Source organism: Ranitomeya variabilis, chromosome 3 (genome assembly GCF_051348905.1).
Source record: "Ranitomeya variabilis isolate aRanVar5 chromosome 3, aRanVar5.hap1, whole genome shotgun sequence".
NCBI classification, from domain to species: Eukaryota; Metazoa; Chordata; class Amphibia; order Anura; family Dendrobatidae; genus Ranitomeya; species Ranitomeya variabilis.
This window is the reverse complement of record NC_135234.1, coordinates 458,048,719-458,066,907: the sequence shown is the minus strand read 5'-3', so window position 1 is coordinate 458,066,907 and position 18,189 is coordinate 458,048,719. Positions and strand designations below refer to the sequence as shown.

General features: G+C 44.9%; 1 protein-coding gene across 2 annotated transcripts in view; it reads left to right on the top strand.

The window, feature by feature from the left end:
- UBXN11 (UBX domain protein 11) overlaps nucleotides 1–18,189 on the top strand; it is a 157,646-nt gene that overhangs the window by 77,091 nt on the left and 62,366 nt on the right. For both annotated transcript variants that reach the window (XM_077296598.1, XM_077296597.1), the window contains exons 7-9: nucleotides 4,745–4,832; nucleotides 4,938–5,152; nucleotides 5,236–5,313. In XM_077296598.1, coding sequence (XP_077152713.1) covers nucleotides 4,745–4,832; nucleotides 4,938–5,152; nucleotides 5,236–5,313 — 381 coding nt within the window. The remainder of the gene's footprint in view (nucleotides 1–4,744; nucleotides 4,833–4,937; nucleotides 5,153–5,235; nucleotides 5,314–18,189) is intronic.

The following is an 18,189-nucleotide window of genomic DNA, read 5'->3' as shown; positions in this document are numbered from 1 at the left end:
CGCTACCAGGAGATGTGGAGGGGGCCGTAGGAGGGAAACAACCCAGCAGCAGGACCGCTACCTCAGCCTTTGTGCAAGGAGGAACAGGAGGAGCACTGACAGAGCCCTGCAAAATGACCTCCAGCAGGCCACAAATGTGCATGTGTCTGCACAAACGGTTATAAACCGACTCCATGAGGATGGTGTGAGTGCCCGACGTTCACAGATGGGGGGTTGTGCTCACAGCCCAACACCGTGCAGGACGCTTGGCATTTGCTACAGAACACCAGGATTGGCAAATTAGCCACTGGCTCCCCGTGCTCTTCACAAATGAAAGCAGGTTCATACTGAGCACATGTGACAAATGTGACAGATTCTGGATGCGACGTGGAGAGCGATCTGCCTGCAACATCCTTCAGCATGACCGGTTTGGCAGTGGGTCAGTAATGGTGTGGGAAGGCATTTCTTTGGAGGGCTTCACAGCCCTCCATGTGCTCGCCAGAGGTAGCCTGACTGCCATTAGGTACCAAGATGAGATCCTCAGACCCCTTGTGAGACCATATGCTGATGCGGTTGGCCCTGGGTTCCTCCTAATGCTGGACAATGCCAGACCTCATGTGGCTGCAGTGTGTCAGCGGTTCCTGCAAGATGAAGGCATTGAAGCTATGGACTGGGCCGCCCGTTCCCCAGACCTGAATCCGATTGAACACATCTGGGACATCATGTCTCGCTTCATCCACCAACGTCACGTTGCACCACAGATTGTCCAGGAATTGGCGGACGCTTTAGTCCAGGTCTGGCAGGAGATCCCTCAGGAGACCATCCGCCGCCTCATCAGGAGCATGCCCAGGCGTTGTAGGGAGGTCATACCGGCACATGGAGGACACACACACTACTGAGCATCATTTCCTTGTCTTGAGGCATTTCCACTGAAGTTTGATCAGCCTGCAATTTGATTTTCCACTTTGATTTTGAGCATCATTCCAACTCCAGACCTCCATGGGATATTAGTTGTGATTTACATTGATCATTTTTAGGTCTTACTGTTCGCAACGCATTCCACTATGTAATGAATAAAGATTTACAGCTGGAATAATTCATTCAGTGATATCTAAGATGTGGGATTTTAGTGTTCCCTTTATCTTTTTGAGCAGTGTACATTTTGCCTCTCCGTTGTGGAGATATTAGCAATTTAAGTACTTGGCACCTAATCAGTTAACTTTTAAGTGCAAGTATAAGTTATGATATAGTTTTCACTGTGGTGTGTACTTCTCCCATTTTGAAGATGACCAATAATACGCAGGCAGCAACATGCTAGAGAAAGAACACTCCCCCACTATAGCTTAGAGCATTGGGGTCTACGTAGCAGCGGCTTCTAGTTTGGTGCCCCCCTTCCTCACCCCCCACCAAGCATAAATGCGATTTGCACACTTAGTCACATGCAGAGAAGCTGCTCTCCCTAATTTACTCAGTGTTCAGTGAAAAAGTGAGCGAGGCAGGAAGAAAAGCAAGTCACATGACTGTAAGTACGAAAATTGCATATGAGTGAAGTTGCCATGTGATGACTGCTGGAACCAGCAAGCAGAGCTGAATCCTGACAGTGAGTATATGACACACTGTTTGGATTGGAATGCTATAGGGCTTTATTTTATAAATAAATGGCTTTGATATGAAAGTCTGCAGTCGCTCTGTGTCTGCAGGATTCTGAATTTTCAAAGCAACGGAAAATCCTAAAAGTGTTCAGTGCATGTGGACGGTCTAGTCAGCACAAGTATGTGATTTGTATACTTCTTTCCACATTCCTACTAGGCATGACCAGCCTGCCTCAATTCATTTTCATTGAGTGCTGCCACACGTCTAGTCGGCACATGACCGCATGTATGCAAATCGCCGCACAGGAGAATCCTGACAGCGTGTAGTGCGCGCTATGAGAATTCAGAAGTCTGCAGTCACATAGATTGACTGCAGACTCATCCCAAACTTGGACAACTCCTTTAATGCTCCTAACATAATTAAATATGAGAATTAGTCAGTATAAAAAAGTCCCTCTTATGGTATATGCTCTCCACACTGCCCTCAACTTTCCATACTGGGCCCCCTCATCACACTGTCCTCACACACTGTGCCCCCCCCCCCATTGGGCTCAGTCTCTATACTGTAAAATTATGCAAGTCAGAATCCCGGTTTGTGAAGTTTTCGGACATAAGCCCCGACGGGACCAACGAACAAGTGGCAAAACAGAATGTGAAAGCAACGTGAGGAGCTGACTAGAGACTTACCAGGAGAACAGGGGAAGGGGAGAAGTCGGCGCCTACACTCCATTGCTCTAAGCTGTAGGAGTTGTGATCTTTCCTTTGAGTGTTGCTGGCTGCTTATGATTGGTCAGCATCACTGTAAATATTCAAAAATCTCACTAAATAATTTGTCAATTATACAGTAAATTGACAAGACAGTCTATTGCTGTCTCTGTGCCTCTGAGTGTGTGAGACTTATGCTGTGAGAGGGGAGAGGGGGCTGTAGGGAAGGTAGCTAATTTATCAGAGTTCCAAACCAGGAAGAGTCTGTACATTAATCAGTCAAATCGTTTAGAATCCTTTACTTAAAACGAATCTCGAAACCATTTTCTTTAGCAATATTGCTTGTAATGGCAGAACAATTTATTGTCTGTAAAGTCTTAAGGTACCTTCACACTAAACGACTTTGCAGCGATAACGACAGCGATCCGTGATGTTGCAGCGTCCTGGATAGCGATATCATTGAGTTTGACACGCAGCAGCGATCTGGATCCTGCTGTGATATCGCTGGTCGTTGCTGAAAGTTCAGAACTTTATTTGGTCGTCAGATCGGCGTGTATCGTTGTGTTTGACAGCAAAAGCAACGATGCCAGCGATGTTTTACAATGGTAACCAGGGTAAATATCGGGTTACTAAGCGCAGGGCCGCGCTTAGTAACCCGATATTTACCCTGGTTACCATTGTAAAAGTAAAAAAAAAAAACAGTACATACTCACCCTCTGATGTCTATCACGTCCCCCGGCGTCCGCGCTGCTGCTCAGAGCTTCCTGCACTGAATGTGTCAGTGCCGGCCGGAAAGCAAAGCACAGCGGTGACGTCACCGCTGTGCCCTACTACTGCCGACGCTTACACAGTGCAGGGAAGCGGACGCCGGGGGACGCAAATGTAAGTATGTAGTGTTTGTTTTTTTACATTTACACTGGTAACCAGGGCAAACATCGGGGTAGCAAGCCGATGTTTACCCTGGTTACCCGGGGACTTCGGCATAGTTGGTCGCTGGAGAGCTGTCTGTGTGACAGCTCTCCAGCGACCACACAGCGACGCTGCAGCGATCGGCATCGTTGTCGATATCGCTGCAGCGTCGCTTAGTGTGAAGGTACCTTTACACAGTAGGCTTCATTTTTACCAACGTACAATTGTATTACATTTTACAGAACTAGTGATGAAAATCTAGAACACATTATTAGACAATGCAAAATTAAAGTGATTTTTAAAGAGAACCTGTCACCCCCAAAATCGAAGATGAGCTAAGGCCACCGTCATCAGGGGCTTATCTACAGCATTCTGTAATGCTGTAGATAAGACCCCCATGTATCCTGAAAGATGAGAAAAAGAGGTTAGATTATACTCACCCAGGGGCCCTATTGAGGGCAGAGCAAAGTACTGCAGTGCGCAGGCGCCGGGCCTCTCTGACCTTTCCCGGTGCCTGCGCACTGCAGCACTTTGCTCTGCCCTCAAGAGGGCAGACAAGGCACCCCTGCGCCGGAGCCATAGCGCGAAGACAAGAAGAGGACGTCATCATAAGAAGATGGGAGGCCCCGAACCGGACCGCGACGCCCATTGGACCGGACCGCAGCGGGACCGCCCCTGGGTGAGTATAATCTAACCTATTTTTCTCATCTTTTAGTATACATTGGGGGCTTATCTACAGCATTACAAAATGCTGTAGATAAGGCACTGATGCCGATGCGCTTAGCTCATCTTCGGGGGTGACAGGTTCCCTTTAAAATGGTTTTGCCTCCTATATGATAGTTTTTTCTGTGCAACTGGAGATACACTTTAAAGTGGTTATTCAAGACTAACAGGTAGGTCATTGCTATCTACCTGCCTGTTGTCAGGTACCGATTGCTGTCGGCACAGAACGACCTCTTTTCTGCTTTTCTCTGTTGATGGGGCATGACTGCTTGCTGATGTCCTGCTGATTGACAACTGTCCCCCGCCTGCCTAACTGTGGGAAGCAGGCTGCTCATAACAATGACATCGGCAGTTGCGCGCTGTTGACAGAGCAGCCAAGAAGAACTGTTCTGTTGACATGGAGCAACTAATTCTCTAAAAGGAGCGGTTGGTGACCACGCTAAGCCAGCACAACAGGCAGTCACTTACCAACTACTTGCCTGTAACCTTTTAGGCCCAAATTATAAAAGTCCTAGACAACCTCTTTAAAATTCTCTCTGTGCCTGTGGTGAGTGTGCTGGCTCTTTCTAGTGTGGAGCTCTCAACAATTTACTTCTTTTCCTTCCATCTCACACCATGAGATTATAGGGCAGGAACGCTATAATATTACCAGAAATGATGAGTGTGGATAGAGACCAGAAATACTTAGGTTAGACACTTTTCTGGATGCATGAATTTAAATACACGTTTCCAGTTGCATAAAGTTTGATTTTTTTTTTTTTACCATATATGCATTTTAGCTAGCCCTAGGCAATCTTTTGGATTAAAGATTTATCTTTTTGCCTTTTTACATTCAGCAATTTCTTAGTGATTATGGACTTATTTGGGTCGGAGACGATGGTTCATCCGAAGCTTCTGAACAGGAGACCCTTGATAGCAGTGCAGGTGACTAATGTCAATGATCTCTTACAACCTACAAATTCTGGAGCACAATAAGTTGGAAACTGAAATATTTACATTTAAAAATATATTTTTTGTGTAAATGCACAGGACCTTCTTCCTACACTTTCCAACCAGATTTTGATCTGGTCCTTGAGAATCTGCGAGACTTGAATCTCCTGGGAGGAGAAGGTGTATCACATATAGAGTATAAAGAAGGGGCAGCACGTCTGAGGCTTTCTGAGCCTGTACCACTCACTCTATATAAAAATGGAATCATCTTGTTCCAAGGGCCATTTCGCTCCTACCAAGAGCCATCAACACAGGTATGCGAATTCAAGGCAAGTCAAATAAAAGCCCGAGAAGAGACCACCTGACTAACAAGTGCTGATGATTTTTTATATTGCAGCAATGTCTGAGAGATATCATGGATGGATACTTTCCTTCAGAATTACAAACACGCTTTCCTGATGGAGTTACTTTTCAGGTAAATAAGTGTGAATTACTTCCAAAATTACCTTTTACCTAGATGTTAAAGAGGTTGCTGAATGATTTTTTTTTTAAGATATTCATAGGGAGCAAAAATGTTAAAATAACAAATTACAGTACTTCCGTATGAAATCTACACTCTGCTTTGGCAGTCTCTGTGCATCCTGCAGTAATTACATCATGTCTATCATTCACATGACTGCAGCCACTGGTTCATTATTGACCCTTGCATGTATACCACATCACCGCTGAGTCTAGTAATTGGTTGCAACAGGAACATAAATGATAGATGTTGATTGCTGCAGGATCGGCAAAGACCATTGATGAGGTAGGAAATTGAGCTGCCGGGTACACATGAGTTGGCCAATTTATGCGGTAAGCATTCTCAATCTTTCATATTTTATAGTGAAGTATTGCAATTCGCGTTTCATATTTCATGATTGCGTGCCATAGCGCTACAGAGTGCTACTATGTTTGTTGGTTATGTATGGTGATGGCTACTCTTAGTAAGCACCTGTTCACACCTGTTTTCTGTTTGGATGTGTCGGTCAGTCTTTTGATATTGCCATCCTGTCTGAGCCATTACTCTGTGTGGGTGTCACCATCGCAGCCTGTTTACTACTCCTACTGACCACTTCATAGATGTGGCTACATCACAGTGGGGGGTCGCAAAGCAAATGGGAGGAAGACAATGTCAGCTGTTTGTTCCATGGCCAGAATTTAAAATTCATAATGAAGCCATGCTCCCATGTTCAATATGTGGGTGACACATTGTTTTTTGGTTAGAGAGGTTGATGGGATTTTTAGTAGCTGGGCAGATAGGCAGTAGAAATAATAGTAGGCATTACCTATGGAGGGACGCAGTGGTGAGTGAGAAGCATTGAGAGAGAAGAGGTGGGACAGTGCACAGCTTGGTTTTTGTTTTTATAGAACCAGGGCTCTAAGGTTTAGGAGCAGATCTATAGATTAGGTAGGGCAATAAGGTAAGGAGAAATAAATATTTGCTAGTAGGTTGTTGTGGTTTGAGGATCGTAAAGGATAGTAAGGACTAGGGGAGTAATAAGTGTGTGGGCATACGTGAGCATGGGGAAAAGGTTCAATTGTGGAATAATACTTAAAAAAGGAGTTGCAGCACCAAGCTGGGAGGATGGAAGGATCTCCTTTATTATGAGTTTCTTTCTTCACCTACCCTTATATATACCTTATCCATTTATTTATTTTTACTTATTTCTTTATACTCGCCCCCTTCTTTCTTTCTTTCTTTTTTTTCTACTATCTCTTCTACTATTCTTTGGTTAATTCTTTCTTTATTCTTCCTTTCATGGTTTATACGTGGTAATGGTAGTAGGTGGTACAATTATTTTGTCTAACTATGGTTAAGAATACAAGTGGAAATACGTTGAAACCTAAAGTGGACATTTACTGGTTATTTCCATTTTGAACTATATTGAGTGGGGGATGCACAATTGTTCTGGATTTTTTCTATTTTTTTTTTCTTTTATGCTTATGTGTTTTTAATATTAAAGGGAATCCGTCAGCAGTTTTTTCCTATGTATTCTGAAAGCAGCAAGATGTAGGGGGCACAGAACCTGATTCCAGCAATGTGTAATTTACACCACAGGATTATCACTACAGGACAGGCTCGGACTGGCCCACCGGGGAATCGGTGGATCCCCCGGTGGGCCCAGGCACTGACACCTGCTGGCAGGGCCCCCACTGCTCCAGGGGCCCCCACTGCTCCGGGGGCCCCCCTGGCCGCCCCCCACCCACCCTCCTTGAAGACGATACTCACCCTGCTCCAGCGATGGTCTCGGCGTCTGCTCTGCACTGCATCTTCTTCCTGCTTGTGCGGTCACGTGGTACCGCTTCATTAAGGCCATGAATATGCGCATATTCATGACTTTAATCAGTATCACATGACCGCACAAGCAGGAAGAAGATGCAGTGCAGAGCAGACGCCGAGACCATCGCTGGAGCAGGCAGCAGGGTGAGTATCGTCTTCAAGGAGGGTGGGAGGGTGGCGGCCGGGGGGCCCCCGGAGCGGCCCCCGGAGCGGCGGGTGCCCCTGGAGCAGTGGGGGACACTGGAGGGGGGGGGGGCAGAATGCTGGACACCCACTGGGGGCAGATTGCTGGAGACACACTGGGACAGAACGCTGGACAGACTGGGGGCAGAACGCTGGACAGACTGGGGGCAGAACGCTGGACAGACTGGGGGCAGAACGCTGGACAGACTGGGGGCAGAACCCTGGACAGACTGGGGGCAGAACGCTGGACAGACTGGGGGCAGAACGCTGGACAGACTGGGGGCAGAACGCTGGACAGACTGGGGGCAGAACGCTGGACAGACTGGGGGCAGATTGTTGGACACACGGGGGTAATATGCTGGACACACTGGGGCAGATTGCCGGACACACTGGGGCCGATTGCCGGACACACTGGGGCAGATTGCCGGACACACTGGGGCAGATTGCCAGACATACTGGGGCAGATTCCTGGACACACTGTCTGGGGGCAATGCTGGACATACTGGGACAGATTGCTGGACACTGGGGCAGATTGCTGGATACACTGTCTGGAGGCAATGCTGGACACTGGGGCAATATGCTGGACATACTGGGGCAGGTTGCTGGACACACTGGGGGTAATATGCTGGACACACTGGGGTAGATTGCTGGACACACTGAGGGCAGGACTGGAGGCATGGGCAGAATGTAGATACAGGGCATGATTGGAGACACGGGGCAGAATGAAAGACATGGGGCAGGATTGGATCATGGGGCAGGATGGATACGATGGAGACAGATGGGGCAGGATGGGGAGATCATATGGGGTAGAATGGATACTCATGAGGGCAGGATGCGAGAACATATGGCTGGAGCCAGGAATGAGATAAACGGGGCCAGGGTGGGGAATATTATTACCATAGGGGCTAATTAAGGGATATTATTACTGCAGTGATGTATTTATTTTATTTTTTGAGTATACTGTTTTAATTGGGGGGGCGGTCCTGTTACTGTGTAGAGTGACACTATGTCGCCTCTTTTTCTTCATGTGGTGTAATGCAGAAGTTGTGAAAAATTAAGTAATGTGTTCTGCAAGTGGAGCTCGAGATAACTGTGTTATTTCCTGCAGAAATGAGTCCTGGCTGGAAGAAATGATGGCGGTCTGTGCTGGATGAAAGATGAAGGACTTCACCTAGAGACGTCACTGGTGAGTCAGTGTTACCTATACACTGACACTATACACTGTATACTATATACAGAGCTCCTGTGTATAATGTCACCAGTGATCACTGTATTACCTATACACTATATACAGAGCTCCTGTGTATAATACCACCAGTGATCTCTGTATTACCTCTACACAGACACTGCATACTAAGTACAGATCTCCTGTGTATAATGTCACTTAGGCTGCCGTCACACATTCAGTATTTGGTCAGTATTTTACATCAGTATTTGTAATCACACGTAATTGCTCTATGTTTTTACAAAGACAAATCCCTTCAAAACGAAGGGTATATGTACCACCCAGCAAAACTTCCACATATAGTGGGATCTATGCAATAAAGCGATCTCCACTATGGTACTAATATAAAATAAATTTTATTGAACATAATGTTAAAAACACAAATAGGATAAAATTACTACATGTAAGAAAGGTACACAATCCAATAAAAGGGACTATACTGCCATGGGAGATTGCAAGATGGCTCAGGCTGAATGCAGTATATATACAATGAGAAATACCTATGCTATGATATGAGAGTCCATGGATGGAAAGCTGCCTCTATCAACGATACCTAGCTTAATAATATGGTGTCCTAAATCAGACCCCTCAAAAATACATGGCATATGCTAGAGGGACGCCGGGGTCATTGCAGCAGGCGAACAGTAAGGTAATATCCTTTTACTACCTCTAGCATATGCCATGTATTTTTGAGGGGTCTGATTTAGGACACCATATTATTAAGCTAGGTATCGTTGATAGAGGCAGCTTTCCATCCATGGACTCTCATATCATAGCATAGGTATTTCTCATTGTATATATACTGCATTCAGCCTGAGCCATCTTGCAATCTCCCATGGCAGTATAGTCCCTTTTATTGGATTGTGTACCTTTCTTACATGTAGTAATTTTATCCTATTTGTGTTTTTAACATTATGTTCAATAAAATTTATTTTATATTAGTACCATAGTGGAGATCACTTTATTGCATAGATCCCACTATATGTGGAAATCAGTATTTGTAAGCCAAAACCAGGAGTGGGTGATAAATGCAGAAGTGGTGCACATGTTTCTATTATACTTTTCCTCAAATTGTTCCACTCCTGGTTTTGGCTTACAAATACTGATGTAAAATACTGACCAAATACTGCTAGTGTGACAGCAGCCTTATGATGATAGTATTGTGTTTTTTTTTGTTTTTTTTATTTCTGATCAGTATTGTAGTATTCAGTCACTATGTGGTGGTAATATGTGGTCTGGAAATGGTGTTTTGGTATTTGTCCCTTGTATGTGCTATTTGGTCACCAAGTGGTGGTAATATGTGGTGTTGACACGGTGCGGTGGTATTTGTCCCTTGTATGTAGTATTATTCGGTCACTGTGGTCTGGTCATGGTGTGGTGGTATTTCTTCCTGTATGTGGTATTATTGGTCTTGGTATAGTGGATTGTGTTGTGTATGGCGGTCATTTGTTCTCTCTGATATTAATTAGGAGAAGATTCTTTATTTCCATTAGAGTTTTAATGCTTTGTACACAGCGGCGGAGATGCACTTACAGGGGTTTCCTGTGGAAAAAAGTAATCACCTCTCCACAGGATAAGTGATAACATATTGATTGGTGGGGGTCTGACTGCTTGGACCCACTCAGCAAAATGTGGAACTTTTCATCCCCATTAGACTGGAGTGGCATGTCCGACTAGATCACTGATCCATTCATTCCCTCAGTGGCTGCACTTGTTTTTTTCTGGAAGCCCCAAAGAGAATGAATGGAGCTGCGGTCAGAAATCCCACCTGCCGCTGCATTTTAAAATAGTGATAAAAGTGTCCTGTCAGGGATAAAACTTCCCCAGTTTCTAATGGTCGGATCTAAGCGATCACCTATCCTGTGGAGCCCATGGATCAGTGATAACTTGTTTTACCTAGAACCACATTAATGTAAACTACCGTAATTATACATCCCAGTTATTGGGGCACACGGTAGATGTGCAGCAGCCGCCGGTGTTTTACAGCCGATGCTCCACTATAATGACAGATATTTGCATATAGCTGTAGGGTGGGCCCCTAGAGTCCATTCCTCTGGTGGGCCCCAGACACCCCAGTCCGACGCTGCTACAGGACACCCTGCCTCATGCAATGTGAAATTAGATTTCTGGTAGACTTCTAATGTGCATTTAACTGTACTGTACTTAAAGTAGCTGCAATAATAGATCTTCATTTGTATACAGTGTGGTGCAGTAAAAGGTGTAGTGCTGGACGGAAGATATATTTCTCCCAGCAGGATAAGTTTTGGCCTGTTATTTTCCTAAGGTTGAGGACCTGCAGTGATGTCACGATCACGTGATCAGCCCATGTGATGGGTACCTCACCTGTGGGTGTGGCTATAGACTATGTAATGGAGTTTCTTTTGTTTGGCACATGTTATTCTGGGTTTGGAGCTGGGCTGGAATGAGCCTGAACTGTTTTTCTCTGGCACATACACCGCAAAGGACGGTGACATGACTGTTAGCAACCCTGGGAATGGCACCTGGTGGAAGCCGCTGACCTGGCAGCCGCTTAGTTAAGCCCGTCCCGTGTAAGGGTGAGTCTGAGACCAGTGGTTCTCCAAGCTGGAGTATGTTTGGTTTTTTTCTCTTACTTTCTGTCATGGACTGTTTAAGGTGCCAATAAACCACTGAAGTTTGGACTGTATGCCTGTGTGTTGCCTCATTACTGCGGCCCTACCTCTGCTCACCCGAGTCAATCCCTACAACAGTCATGGCTGAAAGTGTTTGAACAGCACACTAAAAAATATCACAAAAAAGGCAAATTGGGACATAATTTTACACAAAACCCCAAAATAGATTGGACAAAATTATTGGCACCCTCAACATAATATTTGGTTGCACACCCTTTGGAATAAATAATTGCAATCAATCTCTTCTTACACCTCTCAACTGGAAATTTGGACAACTTTTTTTTGCAAACTGCTCCACGTCCCTCATATTTGAAGGGTGCCTTCTCCCAACAACAATTTTAAGCTCTCTCCATGTGTGTTCAATGGGATTAAGATCCGGACTCAATTGCTGGCCACTTCAGAACTCTCCAGTGCTTTGTTTCCATCCATTACAGGATGTTTCTTGAAGTGTGATTGAAGACATTGTCCTACTGGATGGCCCCATGACCTAGAACGCAAACCTGACTTTGACAATGGGCACTACATTGTGACCCAAAATCCTATGGTAATCTTCAGATTTCATCATGCCTTGCATACAGTCAAGGCAGCAAAGCAACCCCAAAACATTGTTGAACCTCCATCATATTTTACTGTTAGATACTATGATCTTTTCCTTTTAGGCCTCATCCCGTTTTCCCTGTGTGCTCTATCAAATAGCTCTATCTTTGACTCATCTGTCCGCTAGACTATTTCTTAGGATTTTACTTACTCACATACATATTGGTAAACTGTAGTCTAGCTTTTCTATGTCTCTGTGTCAACAGTGGGATCCTCCTGTATCTCCTGCCATAGAGTTTCATTTCATTCAAATGTTGACAGATAGTTTACACTGACACTGATGCTCTCTGACCCTGCAGGACAGGTTGAATTTCTATGGAACTTGACTGGGGCTGCTTATCCACCATCCAGACTATTCTGTGTTGCAACGTCTCATCAGTTTTTCTCTGCCATCCACGTCCAGGGAAATTAACTACAATGGCATAGGTTGTAAACTTCTTGATTATGTTGTGCACCGTGAACAAAGGAACATCAAGATCTCTGGAGATGGACTTGTGATCTTGAAATTGTTATTATTCAACAATTTTGGTTTTCAAGTCCTCAGACAGTTTTCTTCTCCTGTATCTGTTTTCCACACACAAAAACATAATGCAAAGGTTGAGTCAACTTCTCCCCTTTTTATCTGGTTTCAGGTGTGATTTTCATATTGTCCACACCTGTTACTTGCCACAGGTGAGTTTGAACGAGCATCACATGCTTGAAGCAAAGTTGTTTATCCGCAATTTGCCTTTTTTCTCTGTGTGCATTGAAACAACACAAAGAAACAAAGGAAATAAACATGTGTATAACAAAACATATGTAATGACAATAATTTTCTAGGAGAAATACTTCATTTTCTGGAACAATTTGAAGGGTGCCAACATTTTCGGTCATGCCTGTAGGAACCATATCCCCCATAAGGCTATGTGATTAGCTTAAACTATCAATTGGGATGACAGACTCCCTTTCAGAACTGCCTTCAGTGTAAAAAAAAAAAAGTCCTGAATGCGATGATATGATCCCAACAGAGCCCTGATCTTAACACAATCTAGTCTGTGTGGGATTATATGAAGAAGACAGAAGGATCAGTACAAACCTACATCAACAGAAGATCGGTGATTAGCTCTCCAAGATATGTGGAACAATCTTCCCGCCGAGTTCCTTCAAAAACTGTGTATAAGTGTACCTAGAAATATTACCGTATATACTCGAGTATAAGCCGACCCGAGTATAAGCCGCCCCCCCTAATTTTGCCACAAAAAAATGGGAAAACTTATTGACTCGAGTATAAGCCTAGGGTAGGAAATGCAGCAGCTACCGGTGAATTTCAAAAATAAAAATAGATGCTCCATACCGTTCATTATTGCCCCATAGATGCTCCATATAAAGCTGTGCCCCATATAATGCTCTGCACCGTTCATTATGGCCCCATAGATGCTCCTTATAAAGCTGTGCCATATAGAATGCTCTGCACCGTTCATTATGGCCCCATAGATGCTCCACATAAAGCTGTGCCATATAGAATGCTCTGCACCATTCATTATGGCCCCATAGATGCTCCACATAAAGCTGTGCCCCATATAGAATGCTCTGCACCATTCATTATGGCCCCATAGATGCTCCACATAGAGCTGTGCCCCATATAGAATGCTCTGCACCGTTCATTATGGCCCCATAGATGCTCCTTATAAAGCTGTGCCATATATAATGCTCTGCACCGTTCAGTATGGCCCCATATATGCTCCATAGAAAGCTGTGCCATATATAATGCTCTGTACCGTTCATTATTGCCCCATAGATGCTCCTTATAAAGCTGTGCCATATATAATGCTCTGCACCATTCAGTATGGCCCCATATATGCTCCACATAAAGCTGTGCCATATATAATGCTCTGCACTGTTCATTATGGCCCCATAGATGCTCCACATAAAGCTGTGCCCCATATAGAATGCTCTGCACCGTTGATTATGGCCCCATAGATGCTCCATAGAAAGCTGTGCCATATATAATGCTCTGCACCGTTGATTATTACCCCATAGATGCTCCATATAAAGCTGAGCCCCATATAGAATGCTCTGCACCGTTCATTATGGCCCCATAGATGCTCCATAGAAAGCTGTGCCATATACACTCACCGGCCACTTTATTAGGTACACCATGCTAGTAACGGGTTGGACCCCCTTTTGCCTTCAGAACTGCCTCAATTCTTCGTGGCATAGATTCAACAAGGTGCTGGAAGCATTCCTCAGAGATTTTGGTCCATATTGACATGATGGCATCACACAGTTGCTGCAGATTTGTCGGCTGCACATCCCAAAGATGCTCCATACAAGGCAGGATGGATCCATGCTTTCATGTTGTTTACGCCAAATTCTGACCCTACCATCCGAATGTCGCAGCAGAAATCGAGACTCATCAGACCAAGCAACGTTTTTCCAATCTTCTACTGTCCAATTTCGATGAGCTTGTACAAATTGTAGCCTCAGTTTCCTGTTCTTAGCTGAAAGGAGTGGTACCCGGTGTGGTCTTCTGCTGCTGTAGCCCATCTGCCTCAAAGTTCGACGCACTGTGCATTCAGAGATGCTCTTAGGCCTACCTTGGTTGTAACGGGTGGCGATTTGAGTCACTGTTGCCTTTCTATCAGCTCGAACCAGTCTGCCCATTCTCCTCTGACCTCTGGCATCAACAAGGCATTTCCGCCCACAGAACTGCCGCTCACTGGATTTTTTTTCTTTTTCGGACCATTCTCTGTAAACCCTAGAGATGGTTGTGCGTGAAAATCCCAGTAGATCAGCAGTTTCTGAAATACTCAGACCAGCCCTTCTGGCACCAACAACCATGCCACGTTCAAAGGCACTCAAATCACCTTTCTTCCCCATACTGATGCTCGGTTTGAACTGCAGGAGATTGTCTTGACCATGTCTACATGCCTAAATGCACTGAGTTGCCGCCATGTGATTGGCTGATTAGAAATTAAGTGTGAACAAGAAGTTGGACAGGTGTACCTAATAAAGTGGCCGGTGAGTGTATAATGCTGCTGCAATTAAAAAAAAAAATCACATACTCACCTCTCTTGCTCAGGACGCCGGCGCTTTCAATATTTACCTGCTCCTCGTGCGGCTCCGTCTCCTCTCAAGCACTGACGCACAGCAGAGGGCGCGCACTGACTACGTCACCGCGCCCTCTGACCTGAGCGTCACTGCCAGAGGACGCTGGAGACTGAGACGCACCGGAGCGAGGATCAGGTAAATATCGCTCAGCGGTCTCTGCAGTCCCTGCTTCTCCCGGCGCTGCATCTTCTTCCTGTATTGAGCAGTCACAGTTACCGCTCATTTTCAGTCATGAATATGCGGCTCCACCCCTATGGGAGGTGGAGCCGCATATTCATTTCTGTAATGAGCGGTACCATGTGACCGCTCAATACAGGAAGAAGATGCAGCGCCGGGAGAAGCAGGGACTGCAGGGACCGCACCAGGAGCAGGTAAGTATAACTAGACAGCCCCCGCTCCCCCTCCCCTGCCGACCCCCGGGCATGACTCGAGTATAAGCTGAGAGGGGGACTTTCAGCCCCAAAAAATGGGCTGAAAATCTCGGCTTATACTCGAGTATATATGGTAATGCTACTTTGAAAGCAAATAATTGTCACACCAAATATTAATTAGGTTTAGATTTCTCTTTTATTCATTCACTTAGCATTTTGTTAGCTTTAATAGTTATGTTTATTAATTATGTGCACAAGTTGCGGATTTTGTTGCGGATCCGCAGCGTTTTTGAATGCGCGGAATTGCACCAAATCCACAGTGTAGTGCACAACCAATGTTAATCAATGGGAAATCTAGAATTGGTGTGCAGATGCTGCCGAAAAATCAGCACGGATTTGCAGCATTTTATTTTACGCAGCATGTCAATTCTTTTTTGCGGATCTGCAACGTTTCTGCACCCATTGACTACCATTGAGTCAGTCAAATCTGCAGCAAATCTGCAGGTATAAAAACGTTTTCGGTTTTGCTGTGGAGTTGCGTGCCAAAAACGCTGCAGATAGGGAGGAGGAAGAGTGTGTGGGCGAAGACTGTGTGTGCACAGAAGATGAGCGTGTCTGTCTGCGGGTGTCTGGGTGTATCTGTGGGGGTCTGCGTGTATCTGTGTGTGTGTGTGTGTTTGTCTCTCTGTGTGTGCGGATCTGTGTAGGCAGCATTGTCTGATGGGACTACTGCTCCCATCCGTCTGTGTCTGCTGTCACTTATAACAGTGACAGCATTAGCCGATGATGGGACAGTAGTCCCATCAGACGATGCCTGTGTTCAATTGTAAAACAAACCCATACGACACACAGTACATACTCACCAAACACCTAGTCCCCGAAGCCCTCATTCTCCTGTAACAAAAATAAAACAATAAACCAACAATATATTCCTGATCCGATGTAATCAATTTAATAACGAGTGTCCCATGATGATCTCCCATGTAGAACAGTAACATCAGGAGATGTCACTGTTCTACAGGGCCTCCGGCGATGAACTGACAGGAGGTAATCCTCCGCAGTGTATCCCTCCGCCGCCGGGAGAGAGGTCACCTGAGCTCATGCTGTCACCGGCAACGCTGTGTGAGAAAATTCTCATGCAACGGAGCCGTAAAGTGAGAGCACAAACTCCAGTGACCTCTTCAGTGATGCACTGCAGGAGCCACTGTCTCCTGTCAGTGCATCGCAGGAGGCCCTGTAGAACAGGGTGAAGTCATGGGACACTCGTTACTAAATTAATTACATCGGAACAGTCAGTATATGTGTTGGTTTATTTATTTTTTATTTTTTTTCAGGAGATCGAGGGCGTCACATGGCTTAGGCTTATAATAAATATGGGAAACTGTGGTGTTTTATTTCATTAAAATACTTTATTCTGGCTGCGTCTTTATTTAACCTATAACAACTATTATAACTATATTATTAGTAATGGATAGGTGTCTTATTAACACCTCTCCATTACTAAGCAGGGCTTGATGTCAACTTACAATACAAAGGTGACATCAGCCCCAAAATACTTACCCCACTTGCCACTGCTACAGGGCAAGTTGTAAGAAAGAGGCTAAGTGCCGGAATTAGCGCATCTTAGAGATGCGCCATTTCTGGATGGCTAAGAGCTGGTGTTTGTAGCCGGGGGCAATATTTATGGCCCCTTCCTAGGCTATTAATATCAGCCTGCAGCTGTCTTAATAACTTTTCTGGTTAATTATAGGGAGACCCCACTACATTTTTGGGGGGTCTCCCCTATTTTAATAGCCAGTAAAGGCTAAATATACAGCTGTGAGCTGATATTAATAGCCTGGGAAGCTCCATGGGTATTACCCCCTTCCCAAGCTATAAACACCTGCCTCAGTTGCTGGCTTTCCCTCTCTGGTTTGGAAAATTGCGCGGGTGCCCACGCCATTTTTTTTTCTGTTTTTTTTTTTTTAAATTAAACAGATATTGCGTTTAAGGCCAGGGTCACACTTGCGAGAAACTTACACAAGTCTCGCATCTCAATACCCGGCACTGCCGCCAGTAATCGGGACCGAAGTGTGCGGCTGCATGCATTTCTATGCAGCTAAATGCTTCTGTCCGAATTCCGGCGGCAGTGCCAGGTATTGAGGTGCGAGACTCGTGAGAGTTTCTCGGAATTGTGACCCCGGCCTAATGCAGATTTTGTGTGTGCGTGTGTATTTAACTCTTTATGTACCATTTTATTACCATATACAGTATACTTGAGTATAAGCCGACCCCCCTAATTTTGCCACAAAAAAACTGGGAAAACTTAATGACTCGAGTATAAGCCTAGGGTGGGAAATGCAGCAGCTACCGGTAAATGTCAAAAGTAAAAATAGATACCAATAAAAGTAAAATTAATTGAGACATCAGTAGGTTGTGTTTTTGAATATCCATATTGAATCAGGAGCCCCATATAATGCTCCATAAAGCTTATGATGGCCCCATAAGATGCTCCATATTAAAATATGCCCTATATAATCCTGCATAAAGGTTAATAATGGCCCCATAAGATGCTCCATAGACACATTTGCCCAATATAATGCTGCACAAATGTTGATTATGGCCCCATAAGATGCTCCCTAAAGATATTTGCCCCATATAGTGCTGCACAAACCTTGAATATGGCCCCATAAGATGCTCTATACAGACACTTGCCCTATTATAGTGCTGCACAAACGTTGATTATGGCCCCATATAGACACTTGCTCTATTATAGTGCTGCACAAATGTTATGGCCCCATAAGATGCTCCATACAGACACTTGCCCCATTATAGTGCTGCACAAACGTTATGGCCCCATAAGATGCTCTATACAGACACTTGCCCCATTATAGTGCTGCAGAAACGTTATGGCCCCATTAGATGCTCTATACAG